This window comes from Oncorhynchus nerka, linkage group LG1, assembly GCF_034236695.1.
Source record: "Oncorhynchus nerka isolate Pitt River linkage group LG1, Oner_Uvic_2.0, whole genome shotgun sequence".
NCBI classification, from domain to species: Eukaryota; Metazoa; Chordata; class Actinopteri; order Salmoniformes; family Salmonidae; genus Oncorhynchus; species Oncorhynchus nerka.
Genome location: NC_088396.1, coordinates 24,698,865 through 24,724,585, shown reverse-complemented (window position 1 = coordinate 24,724,585; position 25,721 = coordinate 24,698,865). Strand labels below are relative to the sequence as shown.

The window sequence follows — 25,721 nt, the reverse complement described above, 5'->3', positions numbered from 1 at the left end:
ACCAGAACTATGTTTTACGACAGTCTAGTTTGTCTTTTGTAACGACATAAAAAGTTTTATACTTTTACGCTCAGGAGAGATGGCTGCTGTGTGAATGCAAATACACACACGTGCACACACACACACACTGACCCGGTCAGACACGCTCAGTTACATTCCGCACAGAAAGTCTGTTCTAAACATAGAGATCTGATCTGTGGTCTGATATGTGTGGTTTATTACTTCAAAATATTCTGATAACACATTGCAATCAAAAGAAGAGATGGATTCAGTCACATTCCAAAGTCAAATCAATCTAGTTTTGAAATGAGAGGACATTAAAACAGAGACCGTAACATGCTGTTAGACACATCTAGTGTTTCTTCAGTAGCAGCAGGGTATTGCGCACAACTCATCTATACAGTAAATTCCATTTTAATAGTATCATTATTATTATGCACTTTTCAATGGTTGTTGAGCATAACAGAAACTTAGACAATGGCGAATGTGCAGACTTGTCATTCCACAGAAAGAATGGCACCACAGTAGGATATGACTGTATACAGAGACATAGTCTGCGGTCAAATGGTACCCTATTCCATTTCCATTTATTTCCATTTAGCAGACGCTCTTATCCAGAGTGACTTACAGGAGCAATTAGGGTTAAGTGCCTTGCTCAAGGGCACATCGACAGATTTTTCACCTCAGTGCCTCGGCGATTCGAACCAGCGACCTTTGATTACTGGCCCATTCCCTTTATAGTGCTCTACAAGTGCACTTTAAAGGGAAAAGGTTACCATTTGGGATGCATGCCAAGACACCGGAACCCTTTACGGGGGGGATACTAGAAGTGTTATTACTCATCCAGGGAGATTACAAGGACTGAGGGGTCACAGTGGCCTGAGTTACAGGGACAGACACTCTGACGGATGTGCTTTATTCAATGAGTCACAGACAGAGGGTGGACTGGACACTGACTCATCGTGGAACATGCAATCCTCCTCCCATCTCCTCAAGGCTCCTGGGGCAAAACGTTTCCAGTGTTGCAGATAGAACTGCCTGACTCTCTATTCCACATTTGACACAATACATTTTGATCAGCAATTTGGTGCTGATAGATCTCTGGTTAGATTTCCACCTTAATCTGTTTCCACACAAAGTTAGGTCCAAAAACGTCTGTTGATGAAGTGAGTATTGTTTGTGCGGTTCTACTCTTAAAATGTGCTTTATCAAGACAACAGTAAAACTATTGGTGTGTTCAGGATCAGTTACAATGCAATTGTGCAACAATTTGAAACAGGTGATTATCAGTTCAGAATGTTGCATAATACAATTATTGCATGAAACATCGCAGCCTTGAACATACCCTAATTGTCATTGTACAGTATTCTATTGGAATGTTTAAATCTCCTCAGCAATGCAACAAACCCAAAGTGCCTTTGGAGTAGTTACCTTATGAGAGTAGGTAGAGGCTATCCTGAACCACTGATACAGGGTCAGATATGTTAATTTCCCACTAGTGGTTATAGTTAGGAGCAGGTCAAGACAATCTGATCCTAGATCTGGGAATAAGGACAACTTCTAACTCGTGGTCTCATCACAGGGAGAGGAGAGTGTTGTAAATAAACTACAGAGACAAGGACAGGTTCCCCCACACACCCATAATGTATGTGCATAGTGGAAACCGGGAGTCAGATCAGATCATACAATGGCACATGCTTGTTCATTATGTTACATATATGTCATAATGTACAGCGGTATTAGTAGTTGTTGTTGTTGTTGTAGCAGTGCTTGGTCTTGGCTGGACGCTTTGGAGGGCAGGGTGTGTGTGTGTAAGGCATGACTGGTTGGCCACTTAACCAGGTAGAGGGCCACGAACCCCAGTGCAGGATCAGGGTGGCTCAGTGGTTAGGGTTCAAAGTTCAGGAAGTGGGGTGATGTCATCAGCTCTTTATTGCGGGGATAGAGCAAGGCCATGGAGCACTCTCAACCACTGTCCCTCTCTTTCTTTTGTTCATTTTATTTCCCTCTTTCTTAACTTCCACTTTTTCTCCCCTCTGATACCTTTCTCTGTTTCCCCTCTGTCTTTCCAACTGCCTCTCTCCTTTTTCTCCCTCCCGCCATGTCATGTGTTGTGCTTGCACATGCTGGACCTCAGCATCAGTGTACACTCCTGGGGGACCTCTGGGTTGTCAATCATGCGTTGCCATAGCCGCTGTTCCTCTCCGTATGAGTCCATCCAGTCCACCTGGTTCCCATAGCTCTGGTCTGGAGGGAGACAATAGGTCATCACTATCTGTTCCATACACTCCATATCCCTACAGTGTTATGTTGACTGAATATGCTACAAATCACCCTAAACCTCAGAGGAGAAAGAGAAAATAATTGAAAAGACAGACAGACCTGTCCCTCCGTTGAGTCGGACTCCCCCCAGGAAGACGTTGCTGGCCAGAGCCTCCTTGTCCCAGACGGTGAGCTCCAGACACACGTTGTTCAGGTCTCCGGCCTGCAGGCCACAGTAGGTAAAGGTGTGGTTCCACTGGGGGTTGACCGTGCGACGCAACACCGCCGTCTTGTGCTTGGTGGACTTACTGTTGTCAGGGAGCAGGTACCTGACCAGATGGGGAGACAGGAAACAAGAAATACAAAACTGTCAGACGAATATTTAACCTTTATTTAACTAGGCAAGTCAGTTAAGAACAAATTCTTATTTACAATGACTGCCTACCCCGGCCAAACCTGGACGACGCTGGGCCAATTGTGCGCCGCCCTATGGGACTCCCAATCACAGCTGGTTGCGATACAGCCTAGAATCTAACCAGGGTCTGTAGTGACACCTCTAGCGCTGAGATGCAGTGCCTTAGACTGCTGCGCCACTCGAGACCCATTGAATAGGAAGAAGGTAGATAGTAGGTCCTAGAAATGTAGGCTGATTGAAATAAATGGGTCTCCACATGAAACTAAATGGGTGCACCCGTCTCACCCTTTCACAAAGGGGTCCGAGGTGCCTCCAGACTTGACAGCGGTCAGGTTCTTGGCCTCCTTGACCAGCAGCTCCACCATTCCTCCTTTGGGCAGCTTGATGCTGGTCTTCTTTCCTTTCAGAAAGCCTTTCTTCACTGAGAGGAGGAGAGGACGAAAGTGTTCCGTTTATCAACATCTTTAGTCAATTAGTTGAATCAGGTGTGTTAGTGCTGGGCTGGGGGCAGATAAAACAGAGGGGGTAATTGTGGAGTACCTTGGACCTGGTCCAGGGGTAGCATGAGGTTCCTCTCTGCAGGGATGTACTTAAGAACGACGGTTAGCTCCCCTTTATACTGGAGCGTGGAGTCCATTCTACTGTCCAGCTGCACATAGAACAAACATACTGTACTTACAGCATTTACGACTTACATACAGTATAAATCCACACATGTACGCTATTGTCCATCTAAACACAGAATACCTTGGGTTGCAGAGAGTACCACTCCTCCATGTTAGTGTCAAACTCCCAGGAGTCAAAGGTCAGCTCCACCTCCCCAAGGAAGCTGTTGTGACCGAAACGGTCGTGGTGCCACACAGACAGCTGCAATGTCCGTGTCTCCAACTGGGAGTGGCTGATCACATACTACACAGCACAGCACAGGTGAGAGAGACGGATGGAGAGTAGGACTGAGTACCAAAACTAATTTCCTGCCGATGCTCATACAGGAATAAAACACACACACCAGGGCCTTGATGAAGGCTGAAACACTAGGTATGGTGGTGCAGGTTAATGAAAGCTTCATTTCTTTAAATATGAACACCTGCTGCCTGTCACTAGTATTGACACACACTCTTTCTTCAGGCAACGATACACATTCTCATGACCACAAAAACAAACTCATGACATTTTACTGTCTCCCAAGCTATACACATTTTCATACGTGCACACAAACACTTCCTTACCCTAAGGTTCTCATTGAACACAGGGTTGATTGTGTTGGTCTTGATGCTGGTCTTCCTCTTGCTCTGGCGAGACTTGTCTGGGAGAAGGTAAGCCTTCACATAGCTGCCAATGGAAGGTACAGTCATTCAGCCACACTCCAAAAGAGGACATGTATGCAGGGATCCATATGATCACCCCAGGGCTTCACTAAGGTTACTCTATCATACCATGACTGTCGCAGTCATTGTGGGTCATGGTGAGTTCACACTTCAGTCATGGATTGGTTCAAGTTGAGCTGATGGTCAGTGACTGTGATAATTAGTGTGTGTGTGTTTGTGTAAGCATACACTCTTTAGAATAAAGGTTTCCAAAAGGGTTCTGTGGCTGTCCCCATAGGATAACCTTTTTTGGTACCATGTAAGACCCTTTTTGGCTCCAGGTAGAACTCTATTTGGTTCTATGTAGAACCATCTGTGGAAAGGAATCTACATGGAACCCAAAAGGGTTCTTTAAAGGGTTCTCCTGTCGGGACAGCCAAAGAACCCTTTTTGGTTCTATATAGCACCTTTTCTTCTTAGAGTGTAGGTTCTTCAGTGTGTGTGTGCCCTTACGCGTCTGTGCGTTGCTTCCTCTCATCCCCGGTGGCCAGGTTGCGACACTCCTTCACCAGGACATTGAGAGCGCCTGTCTTATAGCTGTAGCTGATGTTCAACAGCAGCTCCCCACTCACATTGGCGTTGCCATAGTCACCGGTCTCACTGTACATACTCATCATACTGTTCAGACTGCTCTGTGAGGAGAAGAGAGGGGAAGAGGAGGGGAGAGGGGGCAAGAGAAGGGGAGAAAGGGTATAGAATAGAGAAGATGGGTAGTGATAGAGCAAGTGAGGGGTACGAGACAGCAAAATGAGTAAAATAGTGTAATAGATGGGAGAGGAAAAGAACAGAATGGAGAAAAGAGAAGTAGATGATTGGGGTAGAGAATCAGAACCGATGAGGGTGAGAGAAGAGGAGAGTCAGAGCAGGAGGAAATTTTAAAAAGAAGTAGAGGGAAAAGGAGGAGAGAGTAAGACAGATGTAGGCCTAGATAGCCTTTAGTCTTTCTGAAGGTAAAAATGCAGAATGGACAGATTGCGTCATTTGATGTGAGATGTATCTGGCAGGTGAATGTAATATCCTAATGATGATCTAATTTATGTCATAGAATGAGCCCGTATGAGTGGCAGCGATTGGAGCAGAGCGGCACAGCTTGGTGGAAATATATTCACAATAAGTGGGGCGCACACATGCAAGCATGCACACACAAGGAGGCAAGGACTCACAGTCTCTGCGTCCGAGTCGCCAGGGAGACTGAGGTAGCCCCATTTCCTCTCTGAGCCAGGAGTAGAAGACTAGCAGCCAGAGGAAGAATAGACCCAGAACCAGCAGTGGCAGGAGGAGACAGAGAGAGGAGGGAAGAGAGGTGATACATGTGAAAGTGTAAATAGGACAGAGACAAGGGGAAAGACCCTAAGTACAAGAGCAGAAACTCCAGACACCCCATCACCAGATGCTGTGACAAAACAGAATCTAGCAGGGTTGCCATGGTGTTTATCAGATGAAGTAGGAACTGATTTGATCTCCTCCGGGGATAACATGAATAAACAGGGATGGACAAAGCAGGCTGACAACACCAGTAAATATCAAAGGCAACTACACACAGGTGTTTGGCCCAAAGGAACAGGTCCAGGTAGAGCAGTGGATACAATGAGAAGCAGCCTTTCTGGGCCTCAGTTAGGATTTATTTAACTAGGCAAGTCAGTTAAGAACATATTCTTATTCACAATGACAGCCTACCCCGGACAATACTGGGCCAATTGTGCACGGCCCTATGGGACTCCCAATCACAGCCAGAAGTGATGCAGCCTGGATTTGAACCAGGGACTACAGTGACACCACTTGCACTGAGATGCAGTGCCTTAGACCGCAGCGCCATTTCAGGCGTACATGAACATTATAGAAATAATAGATATGTAGATATCTATTTTGTGTGTGTATGCGTGTGTGTTTCCCTCATCCACCCCTATCCATCCCTAGTACAGCCATCAAACATTGTGTTCTATTCATACATTATTTTCGAGTGGGGAGATTCACAGAAGCCAGTCACCATTCATCTGAATAATCTCCTTAATCATGGCTCTCCACCTCTGCTGTTATTGAGAGCAGATCCCACTGCCAGAATTAATGCTGTTAGCCATGTCTGGGGTGAAATCATTAAATGTCAGACAGGCAGGGGATGCGTGTCTCTTGTTAACATAGCAATGTCTCAGAATAACACTGAGGGGGTTTCAGTGGCGTAAATACGTAGATAAGCCAGCAATGACAGTACATAGCTAATTGGTTAGTGTAACCTAGTGTTGATTTTCCAGTGTAACATTTATTGTGTTGATTCAGTTGTTAAATGAACTCTGTTATTGTTACATTAACACTTATTGGTGTAAAAGAACCCCAGTGTTGGTGTTAATAAGCAGTGTTAAACCAAATCTGGTTTACTTCAAATATCATCCAGTTTCATGAAAAACATTTTGATTGTGCATGACCTTCAACACTGAAAAGTGTTGACCTGTATAGACACTGGACCAGTGTTAAAAGTGACACTCTCTGTGTTGATCTAACACTGAAGAATTTGCTGTGTATGTCCTTATACTTTAAGTGTTGTATATTAAGCCGGTATTGAAAATAATCAACCAATCGTGTCCTTTATTATCCCGGTGGCAAAATGTTTTATGAGAAAATAAATGTAAATGTTGTGAAGCCAGGCATACCTACACTACCGGTCCAAAGTTTTAGAACATTACTCGTTCAAGGGTTTTTATTTTTACGATTTTATACATTGTAGATTAGTAATGAAGACATCAAAACTATGAAATAACACATATGGAATCATGTATTTAACCAAGCAAGTGTTAAACAAATCAAAATATATTTTCTATTTGAGATTCAAATAGCCACCCTTTGCCTTGATGAGAGCTTTGCAAACTCTTGGCTTTCTCTCAAACAGCTTCACCTGGAATGATTTTCCAACAGTCTTGAAGGAGCACTTGTTGGCTCTATTTCCTTCACTCTGCGGTCCGACTCATCCCAAATCATCTCAATTTGGTTGAGGTCGGGGGATTGTGGAGGCCAGGTCATCTGACGCAGCACTCCAACACTCTCCTTCTTGGTCAAATAGCTCGTACACAGCCTGGAGGTGTGTTGGTTCATTGTCCTGATGAAAAGCAAATAATAGTCCCACTAACCAGATGGGATGCATATTGCTGGGATAGCCATGCTGGTTGTAACCTTTAATTAACTAGGCAAGTCAGTTAAGAACAAATTCTTATTTACAATGACAGCCTACTGGGGAACAGTGGGTTAACTGCATTGTTCAGGGGCAGAACGACAGGGATTCAATCCAGCAACCTTTTGGTTATTGGCCCAACGCTCTAATCAATGGGCTACCTTGAATTCTAAATCAATCACAGCAAAGCACCCCCACACCATAACACCTCCTCCATGCTTTACGGTGGGAAACACACATGCGGAGATCAACCGTTCAACTATTCTGCGTCTCACAAAGACACAGCGGTTGGAACCAAAAATCTCACATTTGGACTCCAGATCAGAGGACAGATTTTCACCAGTCTAATGTCCATTACTCGTGTTTCTTGGCCCAAGCAAGTCTCTTCTTCTCATAGGTGTCCTTTAGTAGTGGTTTCTTTGCAGCAAGTCAACCATGAAGACCTGATTCACACAGTCTCCTCTGAACAGTTGATGTTGAGATGTGTCTGTTACTTGAACTCTGAAGCATTTACTTGGGCTGCAATTTCTGAGGCTGGTAACTCTAATGAACTTCTCCTCTGCAGCAGAGGTATCTCGGGGTCTTCAATTCCTGTGGCGGTCCTCATGAGAGATAGTTTCATCATAGTGCTTGATGGTTTTTGCGACTGCACTTGAAGAAACTTTCAAAGTTCTTGAAATGTTCCATATTGACTGACCTTCATGTCTTAAAGTAATAATGGACTGTCGTTTCTCTTTGCTTATTTGAGCTGTTCTTGCCATAATATGGACTTGGTCTTTTACGGAATGGGGCGATCTTCTGTATACCCCTTTACCTTGTCACAAAACAACTGATTGGTTAAAATGCATTAAGAAGGAAATCAATTCCACAAATTAATTTTTAAGAAGGCACACCTGTTAATTGAAATACATTATACAAGCTGGTTGAGAGAATGCCAAGAGTGTGCAAAGCTGTCATCAAGGCAAAGGGTGGCTATTTGAGGAATGACTCTCAAATTTGATTTGGTTAACACTTTTTTTGGTTATTACATGATTCCATATGTGTTATTTCATAGTTTTGTATTCACTATTATTGTACAATGTAGAAAAGTGTCAAAATAAAGAAAAACCCTTGAATGAGTAGGTGTTCTAAAACGTTCGGCCGGTAGTGTACATATGCTATACATACAGTATATATATATATATCATTAGACTAATGGCTCCAACAAGTGCTGTGTCTTTATGTGAGCTCTGCTGTGAAGTGTGTTTGTGACACTGCTCTGCTGTTCCTCAGCCCTTGGGCCACTGGCCCTTTGACACTGTTCACACTCATCCCTCTTCTTGGGCCCTTTCTGTCTGTGTGTGTGTGTGTGTGTGTTTGTGTGTGTGTGTGTGTGTGTGTGTGCCAGAGAAGGACAGAGTAATTGTTTTGAGTGTTGTGTGTTAGTGATACCGCAGGGTATTACCGTGGACATAGCGTTGCTCACGCGTCGGCTGGTGGCCTTGCTGTGTGCCGACATCAGAGCATCGATGTCCTCGTCTTTCTCAGCATTATTAAACTCCTGTGGAACACATAAACTATCAGAGGAGACATCAGCCCATTAAATCTCCATGTACATTCTCAGTAAGGAGGCCACACAGTGTCAACCTATCGTATCAGTCTGTTTCCAGTGGCAACTTTAAATTCAATCAGACAGGTCAGGACAGAGTGTGTTAATTAGATGACCCACTCATCGCACATGCTGTCTTTGAGATCTTTGCAAGTGTGTGTGTGCGAGCGTGTGTGTCCGTGCATGTGTGTGAGTGTATGTACTCACACGTGTAAACAGATCAGACCGTTTATTCAAATGCACACTTACAGTAAATACAGAGGAGTAGTGACCCTAAGCCAGTGGTTAAAATCTTTACCTGCTTCACCACACAGCCTTCAGCCCTGCTCCCAAGCCCTGCTACTGAGCAGGTGTTGATGTGAGCCTACACTCACTAATTAACTCCTAACTGGGCTCCTTATTGAAGCTCATATCTCATTCATACCGTTGTGTTAATCAGACAGACTTGATATGGATAGGATGTATAGATTAGAGCAGGGTTTTCCAAACCCCCCTAGGTGCACGTTTTGGTTTTGGCACTAGCAAAATAACAAACTCATCGTCAAGATTTGATTATTTTAATCAGCTGTGTAGCGCTAGGGCAAAACCCAAAATGTGCACCCAGGGGGTGGATTAGAGGACGTCCACTGTACTGTGCTGTGCACTTTCTGTATGGAGCAAATTCTCCAGTGTTAAATCAACATTGTGAGGATTAAATGTAACACTGGTCCAGTGTTTATACGGGTCCACACCTTTGGTTGTTAAATTACCACTGTGCGTAGTGCAGTGTTAGACTACACTAAGTGTTAGACTACACTTTGTCAGTGTTAGGGAATTAACACTTTCAGTGTTATGCGATAGCACCTCATATAGTATTTTAACACTAGGAAGTGTGTACAGTTTGCACCAATGGTGTTATTGCATAACACTGAATATGTTAATTCCCTAACACTGACAAATTATAACAGCGTCAGCAATAAGCACAGTGTTAATTTAACCATCAAACGTGTGGGCTCGTATAGACACTGGCCCAGTGTTACATTTAACACTGTCAGAGTCAAAAATAAAATATTCCCTATTTAGAGCGTTCTTGATTCATTCTTACTTTTTTCCCCCTATGTTTACTGAAACCGGTCATATTCAGCGAGTGTTGCACTTTCCTAAATTCATCAGTTATTCTGCACTCTGACAGACGAGAGTGCTCTGAAATCAGAGTAGACAGCCAGAGTGAATTTGTGAACGCAAGAGATATGCTAACTGGACAAAAGTCGTTCAAGTGCTTGCTAGCTAACCAAAAACAACTTTATAAGAGATTTTATTAAAATAGGTTACATTTGACTCAACATTCTGTAACACTAAGACATTGTTGGCGGAACAGACTGATGCAGTTCAGTGCATGATTAACATAATTCACCAATACATTTCTTGGTAGTTAAAAAAATATTGCTTCTAGGTGGTAAATAACAGCTGGCCTGGGACATTGTTTTCTGCCTCCATACGGATGTTTCAGTTTCAATGATTCAATATTTTGGACAAAAACGGACGAATGTAACTAAGGCTGGGAATGTCTATACAATCAAACTAGCAAAGACAATGATCACAAATCAGCCATAACACGGCTAATAGGCTAGCATATCTATTTATGTATAAAGCTAAAAACAGATAGCTAGCTAGCTGCTAAGAGGATGTCATGTCATTGGAGAAGTGGGTGAAGGACTGACTTTTCCCGCTCATATTGTTTTTCGGTGGCTATATACAGCTTGAGATGCAGGTCTCATTTGGTTAATGCTGAATATGACCGGTTTCAATAAATGTAGGTAAAGAAAGTAATAGTTCATCACAAACGCTTTAGGTAACATGTAACAGCCTAACCAGCTCTGATAGGGCGATTCTAAAATGGTCAGAGTGAGGTGTTCTCTCATTTGTGTCTGGAAGCACACTGCATGGCTAAAAGTATGTGACAATTGCTCGTCGAACATCTCATTCCAAAATCATTAGCATTAATATGGAGCTGGTCCCCTCTTTGCTGCTATAACAGCCTCCACTCTTCTGGAAAGGCTTTCCACTAGATGTTAGAACATTGCTGCGGGGACTTGCTGCCATTCAGCCACAAGAGCATTAATGAGGTCGGGCACTGTTGGGCGATTAGGCCTGGCTCACAGTCGGCATTCCAATTCATCCCAAAGGTGTTCGATGGGGTTGAGGTCAGGGCTCTGTGCAGGCCAGTCATGTTCTTCCACACCAATCTTGACAATCCATTTCTGTATGGACCTCACTTTGTGCACGGAGGCATTTTCATGTTGAAACAGGAAAGGGCCGTCCCCAAACTGTTGGCACAAAGTTGGAAGCACAGAATCATCTAGAATGTCATTGTATGATGTAGCATTAATATTTCTCTTCACTGGAACTAAGGGGCCTAGCCCGAACCATGAAAAACAGCCCCAGACCATTATTCCTCCTCCACTAAAACTTTACAGTTGGCACGATGCAATCGGGCAGGTAGTGTTCTCCTGGCATCCGCCAAACCCAGATTTGTCCATCGGAGTGCCAGATGGTGAAGAGTGATTCATCACTCCAGAGAACGTGTTTCCACTGCTCCAGAGTTCAATGGCAGCGAGCTTTACACCACTCCAGCCGACGCTTGGCATTGCGCAAGGTGATCTTAGGCTTGTGTGTGGCTGCTCGGCCTTGGAAACCCATTTCATGAAGCTCCCAACAAACAGTTATTGTGCTGTCATTGCTTCCAGAAGCAGTTTGGAACTCAGTAGTGAGTGTTGCAACTGAGGACAGACCATTTTTACGCACTACGCGCTGCAGCACTCGGCAGTCCCGTTCTCCGAGCTTGTGTGGCTTAGCACTTCATGGCTGAGCCGTTGTTGCTGCTAGACATTTCCACTTCACACTAACAGCACTTACAGTTCACCAGGGCAGCTCTAGCAGGGCAAAAATTTGACAAACTGACTTGTTGGAAAGGTGGCATCCTATGACGGTGCCACCTTGAAAGTCACAGCTCTTCAGGAAGGCCATTCTACTGCCAATGTTTGTCTATGGAGATGCATGGCTATGTGCTCGATTTTATACACCTGTCATCAACGGGTGTGTCTGACATAGCCGAGTCCACTAATTTGAAGTGGCGTCCACATACTTTTGTGCATATAGTGTACCACGGCTGTCAGCCAATCAGCATTCAGGGCTTGAACCACCCAGTTTATAATCCTCATTATACAACGGGTGGGTCTAATCCTGGATGTTGATTGGTTAATCCCGCCTTCCAGCCAGTATCTATTCCACACGTTACCACAGGCTAAATCTATTACATTGAAATGGCTATTTACTCTTTTCCATCTTATATACAGTGGGGCAAAAAAGTATTTAGTCAACCACCAATTGTGCAAGTTCTCCCACTTAAAAAGATGAGAGAGGCCTGTGGAAAATAAGTATTTGGTCAATAACAAAAGTTTATCTCAATACTTTGTTATATACTCTTTGTTGGCAATGATAGAGGTCAAGCGTTTTCTGTAAGTCTTCACAAGGTTTTCACACACACTTGCTGGTATTTTGGCCCATTCCTCCATGCAGATCTCCTCTAGATCAGTGATGTTTTGGGGCTGTTGCTGGGCAACACAGACTTTCAACTCCCTCCAAAGATTTTCTATGGGGTTGAGATCTGGAGACTGGCTAGTCCACTCCAGGACCTTGAAATGCTTCTTACGAAGCCACTCCTTCGTTGCCCGGGCGGTGTGTTTGGGATCATTGTCATGCTGAAAGACCCAGCCACGTTTCATCTTCAATGCCCTTGCTGAAGGAGGTTTTCACTTAAAAGCTCACGATACATGGCCCCATTCATTCTTTCCTTTACACGGATCAGTCGTCCTGGTCCCTTTGCAGAAAAACAGCCCCAAAGCATTATGTTTCCACCCCCATGCATCACAGTAGGTATGGTGTTCAGACGGGCCTGGACATGTACTGGCTTAAGCAGGGGGACACGTCTGGCACTGCAGGATTTGAGTCCCTGGCGACGTAGTGTGTTACTGATGGTAGGCTTTGTTACTTTGGTCCCAGCTCTCTGCAGGTCATTCACTAGGTCCCCCCGTGTGGTTCTGGGATTTTTGCTCATCGTTCTTGTGATCATTTTGACCCCACGGGGTGAGATCTTGCGTGGAGCCCCAGATGTATGTCTTCCATTTCCTAATAATTGCTCCCACAGTTGATTTCTTCAAACCAAGCTGCTTACCTATTGCAGATTCAGTCTTCCCAGCCTGGTGCAGGTCTACAATTTTGTTTCTGGTGTCCTTTGACAGCTCTTTGGTCTTGGCCATAGTGGAGTTTGGAGTGTGACTGTTTGAGGTTGTGGACAGGTGCTTTTATACTGATAACAAGTTCAAACAGGTGCCATTAATACAGGTAATGAGTGGAGGACAGAGGAGCCTCTTAAAGAAGAAGTTACAGGTCTGTGAGAGCCAGAAATCTTGCTTGTTTGTAGGTGACCAAATACTTATTTTCCACCATAATTTGCAAATAAATTCATTAAAAATCCTACAATGTGATTTTCTGGATTTTTTTTCTTCTAATTTTGTCTGTCATAGTTGAAGTGTACCTATGATGAAAAATCTCATCTTTTTAAGTGGGAGAACTTGCACAATTGGTGGCTGACTAAATACTTTTTTGCCCCATTGTATAGTGTAGCTCTGAATCCATGATATAGCAGAGTTTGAAAAGCCATAAAACATACATTTTCTCAACAACAGGTTATGGTCAATAATATCAAATGCTGCACTGAAATCTAACAGTACAGCTCCCACAATATTATTTTATCAATTTATTTCAACCAATCATCAGTCAGTCAGTTTGTTTACAGAGAAATAGCATTGTATTTGGTCAAACACGTTTTTTTTCAACAGTTTTCTAAGAGCTGGCAGCAAGCTGATTGGTCTGCTGTTAGAATCAGTAAAGGCCGCTTTACCACTCTTGGACAAAATTACTTTGGCTTCCCTCCAGGCCTGAGGACACATACCTTCCTCTAGACTCAGATTAAAGATATGACAGATAGGAAGGAGTGAGTGAGTGAGTGAGTGAGTGAGTGAGTGAGTGAGTGAGTGAGTGAGTGAGTCAGTGAGTCAGTGAGTCAGTGAGTCAGTCAGTCAGTCAGTCAGTCAGTCAGTCAGTCAGTCAGTCAGTCTGTCTGTCTGTCTGTCTGTCTGTCTGTATGTCTGTCTGTCTGTCTGTACCGGTTCATTGAGCCCAGGGACAGAGTGGCTCCTCAGACTGAGGGCCTCATCACTGGCAGAACCAGGAACAGACAGGTCCACCTCAGAATGACTACGATCTAGAGAGAGAGAGAGATGAGAGGAGGGAGTGACAAGGTATTACCTTCCCACAGCCACACATAGAAACAGTTCTCCTCAGTACTGTCACAGCCATGCTTAATGACACTAATTGGAGTTGTTATGAAATGCTAATATGTGACAGAGCGCCATATGCTGCTACAACAGCCAGCTGTTACTGGGTGAGATGAGAAAGGTGTCTGAGTAGAGAAAGGGAGGAGAGAGGAAACGTAGAGAGGGAGACAATGAGAAACAAGAAGAGGAGAGTGTGTGTGAGCGTAAAAGAGCAATCGAGAGAGAAAAAGAGGAAGAGAGGAGAGAGAGAGAGATAGAAAGCGAGGAGTGAGAGAGCGAGAGAAAGAGGAAGAGAGGAGTGCGAGAGAGAGAGAGAGAGAGAGTGAGAGCAACAGCAACATAAAAGTGCTACAACCCACCCTGACGATCGAAGGACTTGGCTCCAAAGCTCCCAATCTAATAGAACACCTCCTAACCTTCTGAAACACCTCCATAAAAACTATGATATTAAAGGCTTCATCTTCTTCATGCTCCCCTATCAGATTAAATCTCAGGAAACAAGTAATTGAATTTGTTATCTGGGGTTTGTGAAACAGAGAGATTCCTGTCTCTCTCTATAGGTGTTCACATACACACATGGTGGAGGACTGTGTTGTCATGATGATACCTGAAGACACGGAGGCCCTGGAGACAGCGATGGTGGGGGTGGCGGTGCCAGGCTCCATCCTGCCATGCCTGGTGACGGTTTCGGCCATCTTGTCAAACACGCTGTCGCTGGAGCGGAAACTAGCCACGCTCTCTGCTCCGTCCGGCTACACACACATATACAGACACACACACAGAGGTGAGTTAAAAATCACATATTCTATGAGCGTGTTTGTGTTTATTTAACCTATATTTAACTAGGCAAGTCAGTTAAGAACCAATTCTTATTTATAATGATGGTCTACCCTGGCCAAACCCTAACCCGGAAGACACTGGGCCAATTGTGCTCCGCCCTATGGGACTCCCAATCATGGCCGGTTGTGATACAGCCTGGAACCAAACCAGGGTCTGTAGTGATGCCTCTAGCACTGAGATGCAGTGCCTTAGACCGCTGCACCACTCGGGAGCCTATGAGACCATGAAACTGTGTTATTGTGTGTATTTGTTGGGTTGCTGACCTTGACCCTCCTGGTCTTGCTGCTGGGTGTAGGGGACCTGTCCCTCTCCAGGGTTTGGGAGCGCAGGTTGTTGGGTACAGTAGGGAACCCTAAGGTTTCCAGAGCCACAGCACTGCCCCTGAGGAAAACACAGAATACAAACCATCACATTACACATCATACACACTAGAATAACAGACATGAGATTCTGATGATTCGGGTTAGGTTTTGATCAGGGTGTGAACATGAAGCAAAGGTTTGGGTTTGGGTTATGGCTAGGGCTGTGGCGGTCACAACATTTTGTTAGCCGGTGATTGTCAAGCAAATAACTTTTGGTCTCATGGTAATTGTCTGTTAATTAACATAAACATATTTAGCATCTCCTGGCTTCCATACATAGCCTACAAGCCACTGATGGAGACCTTTGGAACATCTATTTAAAAAGTCTAATAAATCCATAAAATATAGCCCACACCTTCACAATAAATCCATTATTTATTTTAGACAGGCGTAAAGAAGCATGATATGAATAAAATGTAGTCTCTTTCAGAAGAACAGAATAGCATACTGAGTTGTCCTTATGTTAGGTACTGATCTGGCTATGCCAAATGGCTGTGGGCTACACTAGTAGATTTGCTTAGAATTCTGTGGCATTATTTTATATTATTTCATAGTATGAAGAACACAATTCAACAAACCTGAATAAAATAGAAAGTATATTTTCTCCAAATAATATGAGGAATGTGCACATTCTGTGTTGAGCAATTAAGAAATAGGTACTCCTATATGCTTAATTTAAAGGTAATGTAACTTTAGTTGTTCTACAAACTTGGGCTATATGTTTTGATTTTTAGTACATTGTAAGGCTGCATGATGTGACTAATGATGATTTGAAAAAAGTAGCTTGAAAGGCATGAGTTCTGCTTAGTTTTTTTGCACAGGCTGTCATTCACAATTTGAGAAGCAGTTGATTATGCTTGAAATTTACCAACGGCATCCCCTTTGTGTGGCCGTAATAAACCCTAAAAAATCCATGCCTTTGGCAGCCAACCTCCCTAAAAAAAAATCCATGCCTTTGGCAGCCAACCTCCCTAAAAAAAAATCCATGCCTTTAGCAGCCAACCTCCCTGAGTGCTGTGTGATCCAAAGCACCGCTCACTCACAGGCTATAAGTGAAGACAGACACATCAGGGACGCAACTGCGCGCGCCAATATCCAATTCCGAGGTGCATATTGAAGAACTGACCACATTCACTTTGTCAGTCATCAAGATGAGTAGGCCTAATAAACAGCAAGAGCACTAGCCTATGTCAATCTACTATCCCCCATAGTACAACAGTTGACCTATTCTATTCTGTGCGAGAAATAAATATTCCAAACATAGTCTGGGACAATTGTGGGATGCGATCGATCCCAAATGAATACAACCACTAGCATCAAAAAATATTTTACACAATGAAGCTGACGCAACAGATCAGAACATAGCTTAAAATGTTGATAAACTATTTGGTTATTTCTTCAAGTTATACACGCACCAATGAGCGCACGGCATTAGGCAATAAGCGTGAATGTTCCATTAGCGGAAAAACATCATTATCAAAAGTGATCGCAAATACAATGTCATGATCGTCGTCAGGGAAATGACCGGACCAGGGTGCAGCGTGGTGAGCGTACATGTTCCTTTATTAAGAATGCCGCCAACAACCAAACAAGAAACACGACCATGCCACTTCCTAGGGTTATACAGGCCTGTAGTAACAAAGACAACTACCCACAACTAAGGTGGCAAAACAGGCTGCCTAAGTATGATTCCCAATCAGAGACAACGATAGACAGCTGCCTCTGATTGGGCACCACACTCGGCCAAACACACAGAAATACAAAACATAGAATGCCCACCCCACATCACACCCTGACCTAACCAAATAGAGAAATAAAACGTCTCTCTAAGGTCAGGGCGTGACATACGATTATGCATGCAATGTTTTTATTGTGAAAGTGCATTTAGGTGAAAATTATCTTCCCCAAACTTGAAACTCACACGCTGATTATATATGCCAGTTAGGTGCTACACCCCTTGTAAAGCAGATTAATGTGTCCCCGTGATAAACAAATTCTATTGACAGAAATCTGATTTTTGAGGTAAGAATAATTATTTTAACAAAATGTCTTTTAGTGATGGCTTTGTAGTTCCTTTCACCAAACTTATATGTTTATAACTAGTCTGTGTAGAGATATTTGATGCAAGTTAGCAATGCTAAAGTTTTAACATTTAGCTCAAATGGAAGCTAGCTAATGGCTGTAAGGGTCAGGGTTAGTTGTAACAACTTGTGAAAAAAAATTACAACTAACCCTGACTAAAACTGGATGTTTTGGTAAATGTTTTCTTTTACTTTCAGCATGCCTAGATCATGGAAAAGTAAGACAGACAGGGGAGTACCTCTCCACACTTTTAAAAGAGCATCAAGTGATGTAACAGAGCAGGGGAAATCAATCCGATTGGTTGCAAAGTTGTATGGCATGTGTCATGTGACGCTGTGCAGATTCTGCAGAGAGAAATAGTAGCTACTGGAGAAGGGGTTGAGCGAACTTGCAGGCTTCTGTAGTGGAGACAAAACATTTTTCTACCCTGCCTAAAAGAATGGCAAGAAGCAAGCCAAAACAAACCACACTGACCAACAACACATTTTTGACTGCCTTCATGACATGTGAACACTGGTGTGGAGGTAATACTTACTGACTTTATTGTCCCCATGGGGAAATTTTGTTGTAGTGTCATGTACACATTTAAAGTGGCATTTAAATACAATTTTTTTTTTGACAATACAACTTTCATACCAATAAAATAAATAAAACATTTTTTAAAGACTAGCCTGCTGGCCTTACGGAGTCAATAGGAATATTAGCCCGAGCTATTTAGGAGGGATATCACATCTGGCACAAATGATTGTCTCGTTGTGTTTTTCCTGCTGAGGGGGGCCCTATACCTGCGGCCAGAGGGGAGTAGTTCAAATTTCAGGTACAGGGGGTTGCTTGGGTCTAAAATGATTTTGTGAGCCTTGCGGAGGGCCCTGACCTTAAAGATCTCATCCAGGCCTGTCCGTTTGACTCCAAGTACCTTGCTTGCTGTGGTGATAATCCTCACCATATTTCTCTGGCTGACAGTGGCATTGCCAATCCAACAAACAATACAAAAAGTTAAAATACTCTCAATGAAAGATTTGTAAAACAGAGTGAGTATAGTACAATTAACATTAAAAGATCCCAGCTTTTTGAGAAAGTACAGTCTCTGTTGACTCTTTTCTTTAGATCAGGTCTGTGCATTTACTCCTCTGAAGCATATTGTCCAAGAGGACACCCATATATTTTTATTCCTCTACAATCTCTATGTTCTGACCTCTGATAGATGTTGCAGAGGTAGGTGTTGTACGCTTCTGGAGTCTATGCACATCTCTTTGGTCTTAGCTACAATGCTGTTAGTCACCGCAACAGCCCTAGTTATGGCTAGGGTTACTGCCGTAAGTACAATGTATTAGGGTTAGAGTTAGGGAAGGGGTAAGGGTTAAGATTAGAGCTAGGGTTATTGATATAATTACAATGTAATGTAGTTTACGAAAGTCCAATCAGGATGGCGGGTCTGAATGTTTAACTTCATCCAGTCAGCATAACAATTCACTTTGTTTACTATTTTACGGGCATAGCGGGAATGAAGACAAACGTATCATCATCAGCATAACGTATTTTCTTCTCCGCTTTCCTATTAGCCCTGTTCGAAATGCCATTCACCTATTTACCTAATAACCTATAAGCATGACAAAATATTGCTCATTCCTCACGCTTGCTGTTTAACTTATGGGCTCCCTCTGGCAATTATCACATTCCTCTCTCTCAACCAATGGGAGAAGGGTGCAATTAGGGGCATTTTCTGATAAAGGCGTTCCTTGATACCAAGCTACACCCATTGATGCTCGCCATTGGTCTGTGGCCTTTCTTTTGCATTGGGGACAACAGCTGTAGCATTGTAGCTAAGCCTAACCCTTTTCTTAACCTCAGTCTCCTATCCTGCGACGCAAATTCACCTACCCTGCTACGTTAATTATCCTAACCTGCTATGTAAACAATTTCTGTGTCGAAAAACCGTCTTATAACACCGAAACTGAACTGACCATTTACGGGCATCAATGGCCATTTCCTGATATCAGGGAACACCCACATCAATAAACACCCCGAACTGCGTTCTGAAATTACACCATATTCACCAATGGGCGTAAATCTTTGGATTTATTTATGTCAACTCCCTGCCATCACATTATCTGGCACCGAGGATCTTCCCACGGAGACGAGGCCATTCCCGAAACGATTTAATAAATTGTCATATTGCATTCCATCTTTGTTGTCCATTCAGTTAAGCCTGTGCTCAATTGAATTACCATTCAGGGTTAGTACTTTCAATTTAACCAGTGGTCATCAATCATCTAGTCACACCCAATCTCTACAGCTTTAGTTATTGCCTAAAACAGGTGTGCTGCTTTCACCTATTCTGTGACTTCAATTGAGCGTAAATGAAGAAGATGCTGACAATGGAGATGTGCCCAGTGTGTGCCGGTGTATGTGATAATAAAACCTTTTAAAACATTTTTTACTTGTATGGGTTTGGTGGTTTAGTCTCACCTGTGTGAGTGAGGTGTGGAGCGGGTTGTGGAGCGTGGTGCAGAACGGGCGCTGCGTACGCTGCATGGGTCTGTGTCGGGAACCGGAGGGGACACACTACCACCGTCCGCCTCGTTTTCTGGCTTCAGGCTGGGACGGCTGCCCCTCTTTTCCATCCGCATCCTGGAATTCAACACACAGCTGTTCATTTTACACATCAGCCTGTGGTGTGTGTGATACATCAGTGTGTGTGTGTGCACGCGTGTGTGTCGCAGGGTTTTTTATTTTTTTATTTTTTATTTATTTATTTATTTCACCTTTATTTAACCAGGTAGGCTAGTTGAGAACAAGTTCTCATTTGCAACTGCGACCTGGCCAAGATAAAGCATAGCAGTGTGAACAGACAACACAGAGTTAACAATTAACAAGTCAATAACACAGTAGAAAGAAAAAAAAGGGGGGAGTCTATATACAATGTGTGCAAAAGGCATGAGGTAGGCGGATAATTACAATTTTGCAGATTAACACTGGAGTGATAAATGATCAGATGGTCATGTACAGGTAGAGATATTGGTGTGCAAAAGAGCAGAAAAGTAAATAAATAAAAACAGTATGGGGATGAGGTAGGTGAAAATGGGTGGGCTATTTACCAATAGACTATGTACAGCTGCAGCGATCGGTTAGCTGCTCAGATAGCTGATGTTTGAAGTTGGTGAGGGAGATAAAAGTCTCCAACTTCAGCGATTTTTGCAATTCGTTCCAGTCACAGGCAGTTGGGTACACTCTTAGAAAAAAAGGTTCTTAAGCTGTCCCCATAGGATAACTCTTTTTGGTTTCAGATTTAACATGGAACGAAAAAGGATTCTTCCAAAGGGTTTTTTATTTTTAGCTTTTTATTTCACCTTTATTTAACCAGGTAGGCTAGTTGAATAAGTTCTCATTTGCAACTGCGACCTGGCCAAGATAAAGCATAGCAATTCGACACACACAATAACAGAGTTACACATGTAATAAACATAACACAGTCAATAATACAGCAGACCAAAAGTCTATATCCAGTGAGTGCAAATGAGGTAAGATAAGGGAGTTAGGCAATAAATAGGCCATGGTGGCGACGTAATTACAACATAGCAATTAAAACACTGGAATGGTAATGTGCAAGTAGAGATACTGGGGTGCAAAGGAGCAAGATAAATAAATAAATACACTATGGGGATGAGGTAGGTAGATAGATGGGCTGTTTACAGATGGGCTGTTTACAGGTGCAGTGATCTGTGAGCTACTCTGACAGCTGGTGCTTAAAGCTAGTGAGGAGATATGAGTCTCCAGCTTCAGAGATTTTTGCAGTTCGTTCCAGTCATTGGCAGCAGAGAACTGTAAGGAAAGATGACCAAAGGAGGAATTGGCTTTGGGGGTGACCAGTGAGATACCTGCTGGAGCGCGTGCTACGAGTGGGTGATGCTATGGTGACCAGTGAGCTGAGATAAGGCGGGACTTTACCTAGCAGAGACTTGTAGATGACCTGGAGCCAGTGGGTTTGGCGATGAGTATGAAGCGAGAGCCAACCAACCAGGGCGTATAGGTCACAATGGTGGGTAGTGTATGGGGCTTTAGTGACACAACGGATGGCGCTGTGATGGACTGCATCCAGCTTGTTGAGTAGAGTGTTGGAGGCAATTTTATAGATGACATCACCGAAGTCGAGGATCGGTAGGATGGTCAATTTTACGAGGGTATGTTTGGCAGCATGAGTGAAGGATGCTTTGTTGCGATAAAGGAAGCCAAGTCTAGATTTAATTTTGGATTGGAGATACTTAATGTCTGGAAGGAGAGTCTGGAAGGAGAGTTTACAGTCTAACCAGACACCTAGGTATTTGTAGTTGTCCACATATTCTAAGTCGGAGCCGTCCAGAGTAGTGATGCTGGACGGGCGAGCTGAATGCGGTCAGTGATCGGTTGAATAGCATACATTTCGTTTTACTTGCATTTAAGAGCATTTGGAGGCCACAGAAGGAGAGTTGTATGGCATTGAAGCTCGTCTGGAGTTTAGTTAACACAGTGTCCAAAGAGGGGCCAGAATGGTGTCGTCTGCATAGAGGTGCATCAGAGAATCACCAGCAGCAAGAGCAACATCATTGATGTATACAGAGAAGAGTCGGCCCGAGGGTTGAACTCTGTGGCACCCCCATAGAGACTGCCAGAGGTCCGGACAACAGGCCCTCCGATTTGACACACTGAACTCTATCAGAGAAGTAGTTGGTGAACCAGGCGAGGCAATCATTTGAGAAACCAAGGCTGTCGAGTTTGCCAATAAGAATGTGGTGATTGACAGAGTCGAAAGCCTTGGCCAGGTCGATGAATACGGCTGCACAGTAATGTCTCTTATCGATTGCGGTTACGATGTCATTTAGGACCTTGAGCGTGGCTGAGGTGCACCCATGACCAGCTCTGAAACTAGATTGCATAGCGGAGAAGGTACAGTGGGATTCGAAATGGTCGGTAATCAGATTACACAAATTACGTAATCATTACGTAATCAGATTAGACAAATTAAGTAGCTGTAATCAGCCCAGATGCTGATTACATTTTGGATTACTTAATCAAATATCAATATGATAATGTGATAAATATTTGTCTCATTGAGAATATTTGTCTCATTGTTGAGTGGCCAGTGGGCCAGGTGTGTCCTGGAAGCCTACTAACCCAACCAGTCAGAATGCAATGGGAAACGCATTCTCTGATGTTGGACCATTCTCCACCTGCCTGTGTCGTGGACTAGTCATCGTATTAAATCTGTGCAGTGATCTTCTCCTGTGTCATTGGCAATTTAATCAATCTGTCATTTGCAATTTGAATTAATCCAGCTCAACTGTGTGTGTGTGTGTTTCTCACCCTTTCCCTTTCCTCTTGGCACCATCCACCAGGTTCCTTACGGAGCTTCTTCCTGATTTGGACGTGTCAGGCCTCTCAGGTGTGTGGATTGTGTCGCCTGGCGCAGGAGACTTCCTGTGGGGGCTTCCAGCAGGGCTGCTCATGATAGACTGTTTGACAACGTCACTGCTGAGCACCGCACTCTGGTCAAACCGCTTGGACCGCTCCTCCAGGAACCACTCCCCGGTCACTACCTTCAGCTCTCTGTCAACCAGAGACACCATCAGACAAGAACCGCTGACCTCTGACCCCTGTACAATAAACTAACCTCCCAACTTTAACCCTGGCTTTAACCGTCTCTAAAGGTGATGTCAAAACGCCCTGAAAAGGATGTCACAGAGCAAATGCAGAGTGATTAAAAACAAATAGGAGGCATCTGTCGCTCATAAAAAAAACTCACACACTCACACAAAGCCATAACTGTTACTCGTGCTAAACCATGGCCTGATGCCTTTGCCCAGACTCACGAGACTTTGGAGCAGATGGAGCACTTCCACTGCTTTCCTTTAGGGGGCATTACGCGGCAGTCGCTACAGACACGCTGTAGGCACTCCTCACAGAGCTCCCCACGGTCGAAGATCAGGCCCAGGCCCTTCAGGCAGCGGGCACATTGACGCTCCCCAACCTCCTGGGGGCAGCGTGAACCCTTACGCCTGATGTCCACCAGCTCATTCTTCAGCTTCCTACAACAGGGAGAAACAGAGGAAGAACACTTACGTTTGTCATTGTCACTAATGATTATGACCATGATTGTAGTAGTTGTGATGTTGTGGTCGTATTGTGATTGTAGTGGTACGAAAAATTATGATTACAATTTTTAAAATAATCATCAGTGGCGACCTGTCATTCAGGACACGTGAGCCCCACCTGTTTTAGCTGGGAAAAAAATACAAAAAAAATATTTATATAATTTTTTGTTGTTACCTGTTTTGCATTAATATGTGTCACATATAATTTACATTAGAAATGCCCATCCAAAAAGGCTCAAGGTCATTGGCCACAGATAAAATGAAGTCAAATCATGTAATATCTACCGTAGCTTTGATTGGACTGGTCATGTCAACATCATACTTTCAAAATCTTAGCTAGTAAGCTAGACAAGCAGTCATCATCATGAATCCAGAGAATGTCAGACTTTGATGACCAAGTTTTATGACAAAATTTGCCCACAAGAAGGAATGTCGTGCCACCTTTCTGTTTAAGTGAGCACAGCACAACAAGGTCCAAAAATGTATTGTATGCTGCTGCATAAATGATATATTATGCCAGGGAGATATGTATACCGTAGCTAAGAAAGTAATACTAAATATATGTTGTGTAGTAAGCTGTTAGTAGCCCATGTGCCTCACCCTAATAATTTGTTCCCTTTCCCCCTCATAACTTAGCCTACTGTTCTGACTTGGTAGTGCACATTTTAGAGAAATGTCATCAAATATTGTAAGAGCTTTCATTGTCTGCTTATATTCCCTCTTTATTTATAATATGGTTCTGACTTGGTGTACAGGGAGAATACTGTAAGAACGGCTCATGTTCTGAATTCTGTCGCTGTACATTTCAAAAGTGCTGAACAAATAGTTATATTGACTATGTCCGTCTTAGCTCGCTCATTAATGTCTTGATCGAAATTACGGATTGCCTCTTATCCGCTCATTGTTCCTTTATGCCATAGTTTGTACATCTCAATTGTCAGTAGAAACCACATTTGTTTAAGCAAGTCAGCCATATCAGCTTTGTTTTTTAAAAAGGCAATAAGTGAGGCTGAATGAACTGTTTCGCTGCCAGACCAGGCTCCGCTGATTGCCAGGTGTAGCAGTTGTAAGGATTCACTCCAAAGTGCTGAAAAGAAAGCACTGCTGTTGGGACATCTTTAGGTAGGCCCTAATACTTTGTTGTCACCGTTTGTCCCCGTTATAGTGCAATTAATGTATTGTTTAATGTTGTGTTGTGTAGTGGCTTTGCTGGCATGCATCAAAAAATAAATAACTGAGTAAGGCCACATCAAGACTTACATGCTAAAATTGCTACTGATCAACATCTTCATCAAGGAAGGTGTAGTAGTAGATGTATTGTTGTAGTGTAGTGTATCGTATAATGATGATAATGATGACTTATTCTACCCTCACCGTATCCTCTTTTCCTCTCTCTTCCTCAGTTTCTCGTCCTTCTGCAGGACACTGAGGATCATCTCTCTCTCATGCTCCAGCAGGAACGAGAGGTTCAGCTCCTCAGCACTCTTCTCCATTGGTCCGTCACTCTCGAAACCAGCCAATCAGAGAAGCCGAGGCGATGCAGGAAGAGTGGTCACATGCAGGGTGTTCCGAATGCAGCTACATGACCTCGCTGAGTGTTCCGTTAAGATTCTGTTAACGTTTTGTTAGCATTATCATGGTTTCTATGTGTGAAGCAAGACGTTCTCCACGTTCCCCAAGGTTTCTCTGTGTTCTTCTCCTTATCTTGTTTCTCTCTAGCGTCTAATACAAACCTTGAATCACACAGCAGTTACTCTATCCCCAGAGACTTGTCCACAGCCATTCTGATCCTGTGAAAAACACAACACAGCACAAACTGTTGTTAGGGAATATCTCTGAAGTGAGAGACTGTGGCTGACCCTTGATGTTAAGATTCTGGTCTCACTTCCTATTGAGCTCATAGTTCATCTGCTGGTCTAATCACATTACCACAGTGTTGAAGCTCTTATGAACAGACAGTTGATGTTGATTGTCAGCAGGATTACCATAATAACTTCTACAGTCTGACAGCCCCTGACCATCCCCACATCACCCAGTCAGTCCATGCCTCACACCTCGGGCTTATCACACCATCACCTTAATACAGCAATCACGCTATACCAGTTAACCTTATCAAATCACCTGCCAAATAAGTCTAAT

General features: G+C 43.5%; 1 protein-coding gene across 1 annotated transcript; it reads right to left on the bottom strand.

Annotated features, from left to right (window-relative positions):
• Nucleotides 1–200: 200 nt before the first annotated feature.
• LOC115125704 (synaptotagmin-like protein 5) lies at nt 201–25,369 on the bottom strand. The gene is made up of 16 exons (XM_029655283.2): nt 24,957–25,369; nt 23,301–23,516; nt 22,795–23,037; nt 19,924–20,085; nt 15,274–15,391; nt 14,778–14,922; nt 14,000–14,097; nt 8,649–8,744; nt 5,208–5,276; nt 4,498–4,676; nt 3,907–4,009; nt 3,425–3,586; nt 3,218–3,326; nt 2,963–3,098; nt 2,383–2,591; nt 201–2,247 (listed from the first exon to the last, which is right to left on the bottom strand). Exons 1-16 carry the CDS (start codon nt 25,073–25,075, stop codon nt 2,105–2,107), a joined length of 2,307 nt encoding a protein of 768 aa, XP_029511143.2. The 5' UTR covers nt 25,076–25,369; the 3' UTR covers nt 201–2,104.
• Between the last annotated feature and the right edge of the window lie 352 nt (nt 25,370–25,721).

Bases quoted from the DNA above. Each gene is read 5' to 3' on its own strand.
- LOC115125704 (XM_029655283.2), bottom strand. From the start codon at position 25,075: ATGGAGAAGAGTGCTGAGGAGCTGAACCTCTCGTTCCTGCTGGAGCAT. The intron at 14,098-14,777 runs GTATCATCATGA...CTCTCTCTCTAG, and splicing joins CAGGGCCTCCGTGTCTTCAG to ATCGTAGTCATTCTGAGGTG. The intron at 2,592-2,962 runs GTGAGACGGGTG...CCATCTGGTCAG, and splicing joins TCGGACCCCTTTGTGAAAGG to GTACCTGCTCCCTGACAACA.